The 17,400-nt window shown below is 44.3% G+C and overlaps 1 protein-coding gene across 6 annotated transcripts in view; it reads left to right on the top strand.

Annotated features, from left to right (window-relative positions):
- Positions 1-17,400, top strand: part of MARK3 (microtubule affinity regulating kinase 3) — a 123,680-nt gene that overhangs the window by 31,718 nt on the left and 74,562 nt on the right. For 5 of the 6 annotated variants that reach the window (XM_053254326.1, XM_053254343.1, XM_053254316.1 and 2 more), the window contains one exon: positions 5,218-5,266. The exons of the other annotated variant lie outside the window; for it this stretch is intronic. In XM_053254326.1, the coding sequence (XP_053110301.1) occupies positions 5,218-5,266 (49 nt within the window). The remainder of the gene's footprint in view (positions 1-5,217; positions 5,267-17,400) is intronic. 6 annotated transcript variants of the gene reach the window in all.

Raw genomic sequence — 17,400 nt, 5'->3', positions numbered from 1 at the left:
ACAGTACCATTCTTACCATAAGCACACTTATCAGAGCAAAGGGAACACTAATCAGTCTCAGTGTACGAAACAAGTAGAACCTCAGAGCCATCTTTGAGGTTCAAGCCCACCCACTGTCACCACTACACTCTTCTCCCTTCCCATCACTGGGGGCGTTAACATCTTGGCACACGAAGCACACCAGATTTGTGAACCCTATACTCTTACCAGCATCCAACATGAAGCTAGCATGCCATGCCCCCGCTTGGCACCACATAACATCAGGCCACTGGGTCCTGATGATCATAACTTTGGGATACACCATAGAGTTCAGGACAACCCCAAGATTTTCAGGGATGTGTTTCATTCAACCCTCCCAGGTGTTATTGGAAGAAGTGAACAAGTTGTTATCAAAAGGGGCTATCACCCTGGTGCAGTGGGTACACAGGCGGGAGGCTTTTTATTCCCACTATTTAATGATCCTGAAGAGAGATGGCTGGATTCGGCCCATCATGATCTACGCCACTTGAACAAATTTGTCCATGTGAGAAAATTCCGCATGATAGCGTTACAGGAGATCTTGCATCTTCTATACCTGTGATCACTGGGGGATGCCTTCCAGTTGGACTTGCAGCAGATCTCGTATATGTTTCCTCCATGGCCATTGCATCCAGAGGTTCTCACTCTCCGTCTAACAACATGGCAAATCAGCTTTTGAGTAAGATCCTACTTAACCAAAGGAAGTCTTCCACCCGACGTAATTACCTTGTCAAGTGGCTCCGATTCAAATCTTTGTGCAAGAACGCATGGTTTCTGCCTAAACGGGCTACAATCAGAGATGTACTCCTCTGCTTGACTGATCTAAAATCACATGGGCTGGCGAATGTATCTTTGAAAGTGCATCTGGCAGCACTCTCTTCAAAACATCCAGGCTGTGATGGGAAGACTCTCTTTTCACACCCAGATAGTAAGGCTTTACTGAAAGGCCTCTTGAATTTCTTTCTGCCCATCTGCACTCCTGTAGAACTATGGAGCATATCCTTGGTCCTTTCAGCTTTAATCGAGGCCCCATTTGTACCAATGAGTTCTGCATCCATAAACTAGTGGCTTTGAAAACTATGGCTAAATGTGTTAGTGAACTGACAGCATTGTGGATTGATTCATCATACGCCAGGATCTATCCTGATAAAGTGCTAATGTGTATGGACCTAAACATTTTACCCAAGGTGGTATCTGACTTCCACCTTAACCAAGATATCGTTCTCTCTACATTCTTCAGGGACCCGTCTACACCTTTAGAGCATGCAGTGCACTCCTTAGATGTGCGAAGGGCACATTTTATATTATCTGGACCGCACGAAGGGCCTCAAATCCACCAAGCATGCATTCGTAGCTTACAAGGGCTCTGTGAGAGGCTTCTGCATTTCCAGACAAAGAATGTCCAGATGGCTAGTTGAACTCATTTTGCTGACCTAAAGGTCACAGAACATGCAACCGCCTGAAGCAATCAAGGCCCACTCCACCTGTGCCTACACTTTATCAGCTGCACACTTACCGGGGGTAACCTTCACGGACATCTGCAAAATGGCAACTTGGTCCACTGAATTACCATTTCTTGATCATTACACCATAGATGTGTGCTCTGCTGCAGAGGCAAGCTTCAGGAGAAGCGTTTTGAAGCAGATATTAGAATAGCTATTACTGCACCCTCCTCCATTGGAAGCTAGCTAAACACCCATTCTTCTGGATCTGGGTGGATCTTGATCCAGATAAACAATTACTCACCTGTAACTTTTGATCTGGTAGAGATCCATCAGCATCCACAAGACCCTCCCAAACCACCCCTCTGCAGTAGTGCTACGCTATGTGCATACTGAGTGTGCATGCTATTCTCTTTCGATGCTGGACTCACCTGCTTCTGGATGATTGTCCTCCTTGGCGGTCATCCAAAAACAGAAGAACATGGCACCCGGCCCTCCTTTAAATAGCACGCTGTAGGTGTGAAGGCAGGGCTTGGTCACCTTGATGAGCTGCAGCATTCTACCACAAAGGTCCTGTGCAGGGGCAGTACCCATTCTTATGGATGTTGACGGATCTCTATCAGATCAAAAGTTTCAGGTGAGCAGCTTGTTTTTCCTGCTAATCACCAGGTTCTTTTCTAGGTGCTCATAGACAGAATGCTTAATAATCTGTTCTAGGATCTTGCCAGGTATCTGTGTCGGATCTATAATTTCCTGTTTCCTCCTTCCCCCCCCCTTTTTTGAAGATAGGGACATTTGCTTATCTCTAGTCTTTCAACAGCTCACCCATTCTCCAGAAGTTCTCAGAGATTACAAACAATGATCTGAAATCAGATCTAAAAATACCTTCAATAGCTGGGGATATAATTTGGACCTTTGTTCTTCTGCAAACATTGTTCATTCATACACACACACACACCACACACACACACTCACACACACGTACACACACACACACACACACACACACACACACACGTGGACAAATTTGTTGGTACCCTTACAGCTCATTGAAAAAGTGTTTTATGCCTCCTGAAAAGCGATTAAATGAAAAGCAATTGTCCCATGTATACCTGCATGCCTTTGATATGTCATTGAGTAAAGCAAAGCAAGTGTGAAAAGAGATAAAGTATTGCTTATTCTACAAAGATATTCTAAAGTGGCCTGGACACATTTGTTGGTACCCCTAGAAAAGAACATAAATAATTGGATTAGAGTGATTTTTCAGATTAGCTTTTTTCTTTAATTAGTATCACACACGTCTCCAATCATGCAATCAGTCATTCAGCCTTTTAAATGGAGAAAAGTAGTCACTCTGCTGTTTGGTATCATCGTGTGTCCCACAATGAACATGGACCAGAGAAAGCAAAGGAGAGAGTTGTCTGAGGAGATCAGAAAGAAAATTATAGACAAGAATGTTAAAGGCAAAGGCTAGAAGACCTTCTCCAAGCAGTTTGATGTTCCTGTGACAAGTTGCAAATATTATTAAGAAGTTCAAGGTCCAACCTCCCTGGACACGGCCGCAAGAATGGGTAGAAGGATAGTGAGAATGGTAGACAAAAAGCCAAGGACAACTTCCAAAGAGATACAAGCTGAACTCCAAGGTCAAAGTCCATCAGTGTCTGATCGCACCATCTGTCGCTTTTTGAGTGACAGTGGGCTCAATGGAAGAAGACCCAGGAGGACTCCACTGTTGAAAGAACAATATAAAAAAGCCAGACTGAAATTTGCTAAAATGCATATTGACAAGCCACAATGCTTGTGGGAGAATGTCCTTTGGATGGATGAGACAAAATTGGAGGTTTTTCATAAGTCGCATCAGTTCTATATCCACAGATGAAAAAATGAAGCTTTCAAAGAAAAGAATACCATACCTTCTGTGAAACATGGAGGAGGCTCGGTTATGTTTTGGGGCTGCTTTGCTGCGCCTGGCACAGGGTGCCTTGAGTTGTGCAGGGAACAATGAAGTCTCAAGACTATCAAGACATTCTGGAGCGAAATGTACTGCCCAGTGTCAGAAAGCTCTGTCTCAGTCGCAGGTCATGAATCCTCCAACAGGATAATGACCCAAAACATACAGCTAAAAGCACCCAAGAATGGCTAAGAACAAAACATTGGACTATTCTGAAGTGGCCTTCTATGAGCCCTGATTTGAATCCTATCGAACATCAATGGAAAGAACTGAAACATGCAGTCTGGAGAAGGCATCCTTCAAAGCTCACACAGCTGGAGCAGTTTGCTCAGGAAGAGTGGGCCAAACTGTCTGTCGACAGGTGCAGAAGTCTCATTGAGAGCTACAGGAATCGCTTGTTTGCAGTGATTGCCTCTGAAGGTTGTGCAACAAAATATTAGGTTAAGGGTCCCATCATTTCTGTCCATGCCATTTTCATTTGTGTTATTATTTGAAATATTCTGTTGCATCAAAACTCTAAAGCAAAGTATGATTTTTATTAAATGCAGAAAAAACAATGATGGGTGCCAATTACTTTTGTCAGTTTCAAGTTATTTCAGACACAACTGTGGGGGGTTCTTTTTTCATGGAGGGGTACCAACACATTTGCCCACATGTGTATATAGAGGGGGAGAGAGAAAAGCATCTCAAATTTTCCCTTACAGCTTCCATATAGTCTAGATCACTTCCTGTGCAGCTGTCTTTTGAATTAGTCTGCTGCTGTTCTTTATTTACATTGTGATGTGGAAAAGCAGTTTAGTTGAGGTCTTGAGCTATGTTGTTAATTCAATGGCATTTTATGAAGCTTCCTAATAATGTGTAAATGAGCAATATAAACTAGGATTGAAAGAGGGGATCATGCAGTCTGTGGAGAGTGAAAGCATCTTGAGTCCCCTGGGAGTTGTCTTCATTAGCAAGACTTCGTGTACACAAACAATCACTTAAATGGGGATGGAGCCAAACTTGTGTAAACTAAATAAAGCTCACTCAAAGGCGCTTCCCCACTCCTGCTCCCTGTAGAAGCACCCATCTCCCCCGCTCCTCACATGAGTTTAGGAGACTTGTGGGAAAGGGATGAGATTAGATGTAAGGGATTGCAGGAGGAGGGAGGAATTACCAGAAATTGGGTATAGACACCTTCCACAAGTAAAACTTCCCTTCAAGAAGATGTGTGAGCTTTGCTGCTCTCACTCAAGTTTGGAGCCAACCATTTGCATTGTATTGTGCTTACAGATTCAGTAGAACAATGCAAACTTTGCCCATCCTTCTAGATCTCTGCCTCAGTTTTCACTACTAGAAAATAAAATTACGCAACGAAAAGATTTTCTCCTTTCCTTGCCCATCACCATTTCTAATAAATATTTGTGCTTGCTTGTTGGCAGAATCACAAAAATCATTGTGTAACTTTTTGAGATAAGCATTTTGATTTTGACCCAGAACTTATCGAACAGTATTATTGCTGGAATGTTCATCTGGCACTTGGAGCACTAAAGTATTTCAGGAGTTCAAACTTGGATAACCTACAAAAACCTGGAATGTCCTTCTGAAGTAACTCTGGAGCGTCAGCTTGCTAAGGTCTTGATTCAATGTGTGTGGCTTGCATTCATTTAAAAAGGGGGTGGATAGGTGGGCTCACTTTATTCCAGTTCTTTTCAGATATAGTTGTAGTGCTCCAAGCACCTTGAATGTGATGGTAGCCTTTTAAAAAGAAAATGTAGTCTCTGGACAGTTTTACCATTAATTTTTGTATTTTCTGTTCTGTTCTAGCTATTCAGGGAAGTAAGGATAATGAAGATTTTAAATCATCCCAATATAGGTAATGCATGTCATAAGGTCTTTCTTCCATATATATACATATATCAATGCATGAAAGTGTGCCTGTGACTTTATTAATATGTAAAAATTGAATGAGGCTTCTCTGTTTGATCCCACTTACAGGTTACTTTGACTAGATTCATGATTTGCTTTAAGCAGAATTAACAGGCCTCATATGCATTGCATCTTAAACTGAAATATTAAGTTGTGTGTGAAGTGTTGTTTGTTTCTTTACTCTTCTGGTTCCATGCTTATGCATGTTGCAGTGTTGCTCTTCATTTGTATTTGAATATGCTCCAAATGAAGCTTTAACCAAAATATTAAATTTAGGGGTATATGATGATTTGCAAGTTCCCAAACATTCTTCTGCAGAAAACAATTTTAATAGTCTCCTGCCATGTCATGCTCTCCTCTCTCCAGAGTTTATGAAACTCTCAAATAGCTCACCATGCTACACTTTCATATATCTTAAGATAAAGCAGTTTATGCCCTGCTGGGCAGATGGACTCAGTCACATGATTGACTGTATTGTGGCAGTTTGGAAGGAACCGGGAAGCTATAAAGTTCCTCCATGAGGAACATAAGGAAACTGTCTTATACCGAGCCAGATCACTGGGCCATCTAGCTTTGTAAAACACTAACTGGCAGCTGTTCTATCAGCTTTCAGATGGATCTTGCATCTGAAGACACTGAGGATTGAACCTGGGACTTTCTCCCTGCAAACCATGTGTTCTATCATTGAACGCAGTCCCTCCCCTAGTGCCCTTCTCCCTGTCTTGCTGCAAGGCCAAATAGTGCATCTATGGCATCAACCCTTCGGTTATAGTGATGACAAGCAGGAATAACCAGTTAGCTCCAGATAATTCAAGCAATTGAGGCAAGTCCCGTGCTGCAGGGCAAGGCAGTCTTTCCCAGGGCCACTAGCAGATCTGGCCTCAGTGCACATTTTATTGCTAACAAACATGGCCTGGCAGATTCTGAATGTTAGCAAGGGCAGTCCACCAGCTTGTCCTCAGAGGGAAATTACTGACATCTCAGATAGCTTGTTCTGGAACATATTGAAAAGGATAATCAAGCTACTGTACTGCACTTATTGGCAATTGTTACAACTATTAAGGGGTAAACTGTCTAAAGTAGACATATTACAACTGATTTGAAAACCTCTTGTTGAAAAGTGATATAATAATATAACAGTCAGCAAGGCTACCTTCCAACTTTGAGGTTGCCTTTGCTGAATGGGATTGAGAGTGAAGATGGTGTGAGGTTACAAAGATGTACTCTCTCCTAAACACAAGTCTTCTTGCTTAAAGAATAAATCCCATGTCATCTTAATAAGAGATTCAGCTATTCCCTGACTCGGCAGTTTTAATCTCCAGACTCGGCTCAGGTTTCTTGTAACAGCCTCTACATAATCCCTAATACCTCCATCACACTTATGAAAATGCAAGTCAATCTAAAACTAAGCCCAGTATAAAAATAAGTTGTAACTGATACTGTCACTTATAGTGATGGTTTCTGAGAGCATTCCTATGTAATTCAGGATTCTTGATACAAATGTAGGTCTAAAGTACTACTAAAACCTTTTAGTGTTCAGAGTTAATGGAATATTTAGTAATAATGTGTACATACTGACTCACATCCTGCACAGTGAAACGCGGATGGTTCAGCACCACTTGCACTGCTGCATGTGTCTAAAACGCTGTCTGCGGTGCTGCAGAACAGGACTGTTCCGCTGCGACTTAAAATGGTGTAGTCACAGTTGCACAATGCTACCTCCATTGGGAATAACAGTTAGCATCACACAATTGCGATTGTGCAGTTTGCAGAGGAACAGTCCCGTTTCACAGCATGTGTCATTGAATTCAAAATCTGAGCAAATGCCTTGTTGCATATAGTTCAAGTTATGCCACCTGTAACTGGAATGCAAAAGTGGCTATCAAATCTCCTAATTAAAATGACTTAAGACTCAGCATTTGTATAGCACTTTTTGAGTGTCCAGTATACCTGGCATGCATTATCTTGACATAAACCTTAACCTGAGCAGTAGGTAAGTAGCATTATCTCCATAGAGCAGCTGGTAAGCTGAATCTTAGAGTGTGTGGCTTGCCTAAGGCCACCTAGTAGGTTTGTGGCAGATATGAGACTTGAACTGGGAAAGTCGTGATTTACTGCTCAGCCCCTTAGCCAATACATTAAGTCAGCTATGCTTTGATTCTGCTTTGTATGTTTCATTGGGTAGGATAATGGCTCTTGTTCATCAGTATGAAATGAGCGATAACTAAGATTCAGCTGCCAAGAAATCATTGTTAGATTACAGTGCAATGATAAACATGTTTACGTTTCGGTCTCGTTGAGTTCAATGAGACTTACTCCTTAAGTATGCTTAGGATTGAAACTTTAATCTGCAATTCAATCAGTACTGATTACATTAAACTTCATAGACAGATTTTTGAATTAAACTATGAGAGTTTGAAAATCTTTTATTTATTTATTTTAAAGTGTTTCCTTTATAATGGAACCTTTTTAATGTCCTTAATATACGTTATAGTATACTTTGGAACTGGCTGACTTGTTGCTTTAGCTGAGGAACAGCCAGTTCAGAAAAATTCTATTGCATGTCTTGTTTTCCAATCTGTTTTCATTTTGCAATATGAAATATATTTTTACTAGTAGTTTCCAGTACTCGGGTGCAATCAAATTGCACAATTTACAGGTTGGTTTGAAAGGTTTGTTCTTTAACAAATTGTACAGATTTAATGAGTTGAAAAAACATTGCAGTATAATACAAGATAAATGTAGTATGCTAGCTTAACATATCAAAGGAAACATATACATAAAATTATGTGAGATGACTATACTGTGATATTGAAATTCCATGTAACATTTCTGTAAAAAATTCTTCCAACAGCTATATGTGCTCTACTCTATCCAAATGAATCTATAAATACCCATCACTTTAGCATCTAGGCACAAATTGTACTCTAGAATGAATAATTCAATAATGATGTTGCATGCATGTATTATGCAGCTAGGCAAAGATTTCCCTTCCCATTTTCCTTCAGAAGACCCTTCTGATTTGAAATGGCTTTAATAAGGGTAGCAAAGGAGAAGGTTGTTAAAAAAATATTCTGAACTTTTACCATCCCCTGCTAACTGAGCAAAGAGGCACCTTTCAGAGTGGTGATGTATATAGCAGAGGGAGAGCAACTGGCTTTATCCAGCCCTAGCTCAGCATCCCTCCAGTGGCTGCTACTGGTGTCTCTTATGTTTCATTTTTAGATTGTGAGCCCTTTGGTCACGGGACCATCTTTATTTATATTTATATTTATTTCTTTGTGAACAGCTTGGGTAACCTTTGTGGAAAGCAGTATATAAATATCAGTAGTAGTAGTAGTAGTGCCATTAAGATTAAAATCCACCGTCTTTTTAAAATGCAGTAACACAGCTACCTGCATTGTTTGTGAGCTGAAATTAAATTCTACTGTTGTTTTAGACATTTAACACAGAAATTTAAACTTCTGCAAACATTGTGAGTGGACTAGCTGTTGACAAGACTGTCACTTCTCTGCAACTCCTAGAATTTATGGCATGTTAACGTTTTTTCCAGTTAAACCTTTTTTGCTGTTTTTAGTTGACAACTGAATTAGTTTTCCAATTTAGATAGCTTTCGAATAGCCTGTTCTTAGTTATTTGTGAACCTTAGGAAAATGAGGGACAAGATATTATTGTTGCAGGACTCTGGTTTTACAATGGTATCATAACATCCTACAAATAAAGTTAATGTTCTCAGGAACAAGATCTTGTGCTATTTTAACCAAAAGACCAAACTTAATCCAGAGCACATTTTAAGCATGCATACATAGCCTTATTGATGGCAGTGGGAATTGAGCCCTTGTAACTGAACACTGGCTTGTTGTGAGAAAAAGGCAGTCCTTAAAACATGATGCAATTTCTGAGGAACTGTCCAAAAGCAGCGTTCTGAAGGCCAAAAGAACAACTGAGCTATTTATCATACACAGAGCAATTCAGCAACTAATGATTGGGAATGAAGCCATAATTCAGTAGAAGAGCATATGCTTTGCATGCAGAAGGCCCCTGGCACAGACCCCTATCTAAAACACTGGAGAGCCACTGCCAGTTAGTGTAGAAAGTATTGAGCTAGATGGACCAATGATCTGACTTGCAGGAAGGCAACTTCTTATTTTGGTCCCAGGGCATGGTCTGAGGATTCATGCTAAAGCTACCATGTTGAAACAAAGGTCTGGTCAGTGCCTCTATGGGTGTTCACAGCATGCTGCCTTCAGGTTCATATATAGGTGGAAGATAAAATAAAGTGGAAATACGTTACAAGCTTTGTTTCTTCGACATGGTCTCTGTGCTTTACATGAATGGGCTTTGCGCCTGCGTAGAGACCACATCGGAGCTTCCAAGCTAGAGTTCTGCTTTTTGGCGGTAACTCCACCCCCTTGGTATATAGGCCGCTGCGCAGGCTTCCCTCTCCAGTCTTCTGAGTCCGCAACCTGAAAGAGAATAGCAGAAAAGACATGAGAAGAGGGGAGGATGGGTGGGCGTGTAAGAGCACAGATGACCACTAGAAGAACGCAAGTTACAGGTAAGCAACCTGTCGTTCTTCGACGTGGTCTCTGTGCTTTACACGAATGGGCGCATAGCAAGTTGCACCTGTGCCATGCTCACCTGGAGGCGGGATCAGGCAAAGCCCATTCGTGTAAGAGCACAGATGACCACTAGAAGAACCCAAGTTACAGGTAAGCAACCTGTCATTATGTGAGCTTATATTGGAGTAGGACTGGAAGTTAACAATTTACTTTGTTTTGAGGATTCCACAAATGACAGCCTTGAGATTGCACCTGTTAATGAGTAATTTCTGAGGCACTGTTCTCTTACTCTTGCAGCATATATATTGGAAGAGGATTATTCTTCAGATCATAAATACCTAAAACCATAGCAAACACTTATCCACTATGTTAAAAGCATCTGTGGATGGTCATATGGAATAGTGGAATTGCCTTGCTTGGATGTTTCAACATTAGTCTTTTTATTTATGCTCCTGGAAAAAAGAGATACTTCCTGAAACCACTTAGAGGACTTTGCCTCATTGATTTTGTAAATGGGTTTAAAACTGCAGCATTACTCTGTGTATCATCAAATACATAACTAATAGCTATACTGCAATCCAGAAAGCTCACCAAGTTCATGCCTAGTGGGACATCTTATTTTTCATTGAATGGTCTCATGTGCCATTGCAAACTGCTTTTGAGACTCCCTCAAGTTTTCAGTGTGGCTTGTTGTATAATTTGGAACTATGTTCAGGAACATGTTTCCTGAAAGGTGAAAGCTGATATAGTAGGGGGAAAGGCCAGTCCTCTTCTCTCTTCTGTGCATGTTTTCTACTTGCAGGGTTTATTTTTAAAAAATATTGTGGGTATCTTCCACCCCCTGCCACCAAATCTATAGTTTGAAAGGGTCATCCTGAAGTGGCAGAATTGCTTCATATGTAGGTCTAAGGAGTTAAGCTTCAGGTGGTGGAATGACATGCAATGGGAGCCTGTGGAGAAGATGACAGAAATATTAGCAAGATTGAAAGAGGGTACATCAGATACAGGATCATCAGTGTAAAGATAAGATTGATGGCTAGGTATGTCAAGAATAGATGTGAAATGAAGCATGTAAATGGAAAAGGTAGTTGGGGATCCAGAAGATGTACTTTGAACACAAGCTAGCCAAGGAAGGAGAACAAGTCATTACCAGAGGAGCTGATGTGGAAGACTGGGTGAAGACCCGACAGCAGGAAAAAACTGAGTTGGAGAAATCTAGAGTGAAGCAGGAGCAATGTGTGGTTTAATGGTGTCAGAGTTCAGAGGAGCGTTCAGGAGGAGAACCAGCGACTTGGGATTTGGCAATAATTAGTGGCTGACATACCCCATAGTGTGGCACAGGCAGTTCAGAACTAGTGATGTGCACAGAACCGTCTGGCCCACTTCGGCTTAAATCCAGACCAGATTCGAGCTGCCCTGGACAGCTCCGGCTTCGGCTCAGTTGAGCCCAGCCAGGTCCGATTCCGCCATCAAACATGGCTCAAGGGGCTCAGTGGCTATACTTGTAAAGGGGAATCCTGCAAGGATTTTCCTTTACAAGTAAAAGGTGGGGGGTTCTTTGTTTTTACCTTCAGAAATCACCACTGTGCGGCTGGATGGAGGTAGGGACGGAGGCAGCAGCGGAGACTCCTTTCACCCTCCGGCCTGCCTCCCAAATGACAGCCCCGGCCAGCTGTGGGCCTCTCGGTGCATCATGCAGAAACCCGAAATGGTCCACAGCAGGCCTGGGCTGTCATTTGGGAGGCAGGCAGCAGGGTGGAAGGAGTCGCCATTGGCACTATCCCTGCTGCTGCAGCCGCCACCATCCCACTGCACAGCAGCAATATTTACAGGTAACAACAAATAACTTCCCTTCCCCCCACCACAGCCCTTTACTTGTAAAGGGGAAACCTTGCTGTATCCCCCTTTACAAGTATACCATTGAGCTGGCTTGCGAGGCAGAGGCTTGGCTTTAGTCACTGTCAGACACCCCCTCTCACCCCCGTTTGGCTCGAGGACGAGCCAGCTCGATTTTGACCCGGTTCGCACATCCCTATTCAGAACCATCCACACTGCTGCAGAGCTCTGATGCACACCTGCAGTGCTATGTGTGAGGACTGTTCTGGTACAACTCAGCCTTGTATAATTTCATGTGTGCTATTTGCAAGTAGTGTGCAGCTGGTGATTGCGCAAGGGCGGGTTGTACTGAAACAGCCTTGTGTGCAGTTCCATGGGCATTAGAGCCCCACAGCAGTGCAGGCACACTTCTGAACTGCATGTGTTACACTGCAGGGCATGTCAGCCACTGGTTTGCATCAAAATGATTCTGGCTGTATGATGGGAGCAGAAGTCAGATTTGTAAGGGCCATGGAGAGTTGAGAGAGAAGCAACAGATATTAGGAATTTAGACATGAAAAGTGGTATGGCAGCAAAAACAGCTAAAGATAAAGGATCAAAAAGTGTTTTGTTTTCTTACTTAAGAAGCAGGAGCAATTTTGGAAAATTGTTGCTCAATCAGGAAAAATGGTAGGAAAAGAAATGGGTTCTTCGACGTGGTCTCTGTGCTTTACACAGATGGGCTTTGCACCTGCGCAGAGACCACATCGGAGCTTCCAAGCTAGAGTTCTAACTTTTTGGGCAGTAACCCCGCCCCCACGGTATATAGGCGGCTGCACAGGCTTCCCTCTTCAGTCTTTCTTCATCCACGATAGAAGACGCATTGTTGAGCACTCCTTGCTAGATCGCACTGTTAAGTATCTACCCTTGCTGGTTTTTACCTCATATTTTGTTTAGTATTCCCCTTCATTGCGCTTTTATTTCGTAGCCAGTACCCGCCCCACCTCTACCTTCATAGTTTCCTTGGATTTTTGCTGTTCCGTCGTGGCCCTCGGGCCCAGTGTGCTATGGTTTACTTGGTCCTTCACCGGCCTATGGCCAAGACTACAAACTTTAAGTAGTGTGGTCGCTGTAGATCTAAGATCCCCTCGACCGACGGCCACAAACTTTGCCTCTTTTGTTTGGGCGAGGCCCATAAGTTCTTGCCCGCGCTGTGTGGCCTTTACCAAACAGGCACGCAAGAATCGAGCATCGCATCTTCGTTCTTGGCTTTGGGAACAAGCCTTCAAGTGTTTGGGCTTGGACAAACCGCCTACTATGCAGGCCTCTTCGAGCGCTTCTCCTTTGGCCCGTTTCCTCCCCACCAGGGATCTTGGTGAACACACCAGACAGAGGCCAATGTAGTGGTCGATCCCATGGCTCAGACTTCGACCTTGGTACCGAAGAATTCTGTGGCAGTGTCGATCTCAACAGCGGCACTCATTGAACCGCGCTCCATCCAACCGGCCAAGAAGAAAAAGAGAAAGAAGACCCGTCATGCTCCGGCGGAGCCCCCTAAGAAAAAGCATAGATCAGCGTACGATGCTGATCACCGATCCCGTACACTCCAGACGGAGACTGTTGTAGATGCTGAGGTGGCTTATGCATTTGGTCCCACAATCCCATTTACGAATCTGAGCGGGATTCTGAACCTGAGGCTCTTCCACAGGAACAGCCCTGTTGATGGTCTAATCGAGAACTTGAGGCAGCCCTCAATGAGTGCTACTCCCGTCAGGTTGAGGATGAGGCGGACTATTTTTATGCCCACCAGGAGCTTCACCAACACTGCCGAACCCAGGCAGCTACTGAACTGCCCTTTCGGCATTCTACCTCTCCCCGGCTGTCTGCCTCGGTACCGGCATCGGTACCAAACCCTCGCTCAGAGGCTACACCTCTTCCCCCTCTGCCTCCACCCCGAACCACATCTCTGCTACTGCCGCGGGTTCCACTGAGGAGTTCTCCCATGCAGGCAGCCACAGCTACAATCACCCCAGATTCTAGACCACCTCCTACTTGGCTTCGAATCCGACCCCTCCCTCCTCCGAACTCGGGCGACTCCTCAGATTCGTCTTCGGATGAAGAGGGACCAGAGTCCTCAATTTCAGACAAGATATCGTTGGGTTCTTCTCCCCCTACACTCATTATGGAACCAAGGCCTAGCTCTCCTTCGGAGGATTTCCGAATATACACTGACTTTGTCTCCCGTATGGCTACCTCCCTGGGAGTTCAGCTTTTCCAAGGGGATAAGTCAGAGCCAGATCCTCTCTTCCAATTGATTGAAGACGATGCCCGTCCTTCGGTCTAGCTTCCTTTGAATCCCTCCATCCTCAAGGTCACCAAGGCGTCCTGGTAAAAACCCTCCTCCCTTCCCCAGACATCGAAGAAACTTGATTCCTTCTATAGGGTGCACGCTTCCCCTGACCAGGATGACTCCTTTCTAAAACAGCACCCTTCTACTGACTCCACTGTAGTAGAGTCCTCACTCTCTAAGTTCTGTGGATATACCTCTTCCACCCCACCCAACAAAGAGGGGAAGAAACTGGACACATTTGGGAGGCGTTTCTATTCAATTTCATCTTTATTGACCAGAATTGCAAACTATCAGGCTTACTACGCCAAATACCAGTCTTTTCTGTGGGACCATGCTGCCCCCTTCCTGGACCATTTGCCTGAGGAACAATAAGGTCCAACTAAAGTTTTCCTGCGTGAAGCCACGGAGGTCTCAAAACAGGAACTTCACGCAATTCGTCACTTAACAGAAGGCCACCTCTAAGGTGATGGCATCCTCATTTGCTCTTCGCCGCAGCGCCTGGCTCAGATCTTCCGGACTGACGCCCGACGCTAGATCCAGAGTGGAAGATCTTCCCTTTGATGGTTCATCCCTATTTGGAGAAAAGACGGATGATACCCTTCAGAAAGTGCAGAAACTTCGTAACACGGCCCACTGTATGGGCTCCAGCAGTCCTCATCCCGGCCCTATAGGCCCCAGAAATGGCAGCAACAGCCATACTCCTCTAAATACCAGTACTACCAACCACAAGACAGGTCCTTTTGTTCTACCAGGTATCAACCTTACAGAAAGTGTTCCACCTTCACCGGCTCCAAGCAGCAGCAGTGCTCTAAGGGGTCCCAGCCCCATACTAAGAGACAATGACTTGAAAACCCCTCCCAGATGGGGCACCAGGCTCTCCCCCTTCATCTCCACCTGGGAAAATACCACCACCGACTCCTGGGCTCTTACCATCGTGAGAGTCGGCTATGCTATAGAGTTTGCATCCACCCCACCATACAATCTTCCACTCCCCACACCAGTTGCCCCGGCTCTCCTCTCGGAAGTAAACTCTCTACTCGCAAAATCTGCAATAGAACTGGTTCACAACCCACAATCCCCAGGTTTCCATTCCCGATACTTCACGGTAGCCAAGCCGGATGGCTTCCTCCGTCCCATCCTGGATCTCCGGGAGCTGAGATGTCACATACTGGAGGTTTTATATGGTCACCATTCCCACCATCACCTCCCTCCTGCACAGGAATCAAATTTTTCCATTCCTAGATGTGTGGTAGCCGACAACCCGCAATCCCTACTGAGGGATCTCCACACAGTTATCAACCTCCTTTCTAACCTGGGGCTCCAGGTGAATTACGAGAAGTCGAAACTCAGTTCTTCCAGAACCATATAATTTTGGGAGATCATCTTCGACTCCAATCAGTCAAAGATTTTCCTGCCTCAGTGCAGGATCCAGGCTATCCTGGATCTGTCATCCCATCTCCTCTACCACCTGTAGCAGTCTGCATGTACAGTCCAGCGCCTGCTTGGCCACATGGCCTCCACCACCTACATCCTACCTCACGCTGTTCTGCGTGCCAGGACTCTTCAACACTGGTTTCTCTCCATATTCTCCCCACACAAAGATTCCCTCACCCGCACCCTTACGATCCCGCCTTAAGTCCTATATTCCCTCCTGTGGTGGACGGACCTTGCCAACCTCAGCGTCGGTTCCCCCTTCCAGCCTCCGCGTCATACCCTTCTACTCACTACGGATGCATCCATGCAAGGCTGGGGTGACCACGCCAACAACCACAACATCCACGGCACCTGGTCCCCAGCCGAAGCCGCTCACTATATCAACTACCTTGAATTGCTGGCTATCTTCAAGGCTCTAAGAACTTTCTCCCTCTGATATGAGACTCTCACATTCTGGTCCAAACGGACAGTACTACTGCCAAGGCGTGCCTGAACAGGCAAGGCGGCACCTCCTCCAGCTCCCTCCTATTCCTAGCCATGGAAATGTGGTTCTGGTGCACTCGCCACGGCGTCACCCGCAGTCCATATTCAGGGCCAGGACAACATCACGGTGGACAGGTTGAGTAGGACTCACTCAACATCTCATGAATGGCAGCTACATCCCCCCCACGCTCTGCTCCCTCTTCCGCCGCTGGTTCCTCCCAGAAATAATAATAATAATAATAATAATAATAATAATAATAATAATAATAATAATAATATTTCTTGTTTACACAGTCAGACAGGTGTTATTGACTGGTTTGTTTTATCCAGACATCGAGTCCTTCCCAAGGACCTGAGATGGCTGAATTTTATTGTCAATGTTGTTGCTGTTGTTATAGATATCGTTGCAGAATATAGGCTGTTCCCAGTAAAGCTGCTTTTTGTAATTGGCTGATGGTGATTTCTGTGGCCCCTATGGTGTTGAGGTGCTCTTCAAAGTCTTCTGGAACTGCACCCAGGGCGCCAATTACCACTGGGATTATTTTGGTCTTTTTCTGCCACAGCCTTTCAATTTCAATTTGTAGATATTTGTATTTTGTTAGTTTTTCTATTTCTTTTTCTTCTATTCTGCTATCCCCTGGTATTGCTATGTCGATTATTTTGACTTGTTTTTCTTTCTTCTCGACTACAGTTATATCTGGTGTATTGTGTGGCAGATGTTTGTCTGTTTGTAGTCGGAAGTCCCATAATATTTTTACATCTTCATTTTCTTTTTCGGTTAAGCGACGTTTCTTCCAGTAACTTTGCAGTCTCCAGCCCTGGTTGCTCAACTGGAGATCCTGAGTCCTGTTGCCCACTTGCCACCAGATGTCCAGGGACTACAGCACCTGGCGCGGTCCTTTTTGACACAGGCGACGATCGATCCGGTATAGATTTATTAAAGTTACGTCTCACCATATTGTTGATGGGAGAGGCACTCTTTGTCTGGCTTCTCTGGTGAGACCTGTCCAGTATGGTTGGACCTCTGGCATAGCTCTCACCTTCTCACAGTATTATTATTATTATTATTATTATTATTATTATTATTATTATTACATCACTTATATCCTGCTTTTCCTCCAAGGAGCCCAGAGCGGTGTACTACATACTTGCGTTTTCTCCTCACAGCAACCCTGTGAAGTAGGTTAGGCTGAGAGAGACATGACTGGCCCAGAGTCACCCAGCTAGTATCATGGCTGAATGGAGATTTGAACTCTGGTCTCCCCAGTCCTAGTCCAGCACTTTGACCACTACACCACACTGCCTCCTTCACATCAGAGACAAATGTGCAGTGTCACCTGTATTGCTCTAGGTCCGGGATCGGGCCCAATTCCTCCCTCAGGGACGTGTTTGCTATGAACTGGGCAGGACTTCGGGTCTGCACCTTTCCCCCGATTC

Source organism: Hemicordylus capensis, chromosome 1 (genome assembly GCF_027244095.1).
Source record: "Hemicordylus capensis ecotype Gifberg chromosome 1, rHemCap1.1.pri, whole genome shotgun sequence".
NCBI classification, from domain to species: domain Eukaryota; kingdom Metazoa; phylum Chordata; class Lepidosauria; order Squamata; family Cordylidae; genus Hemicordylus; species Hemicordylus capensis.
Note: the sequence above shows the minus strand (reverse complement) of the source record. Positions and strands in the feature narration are given on the sequence as shown.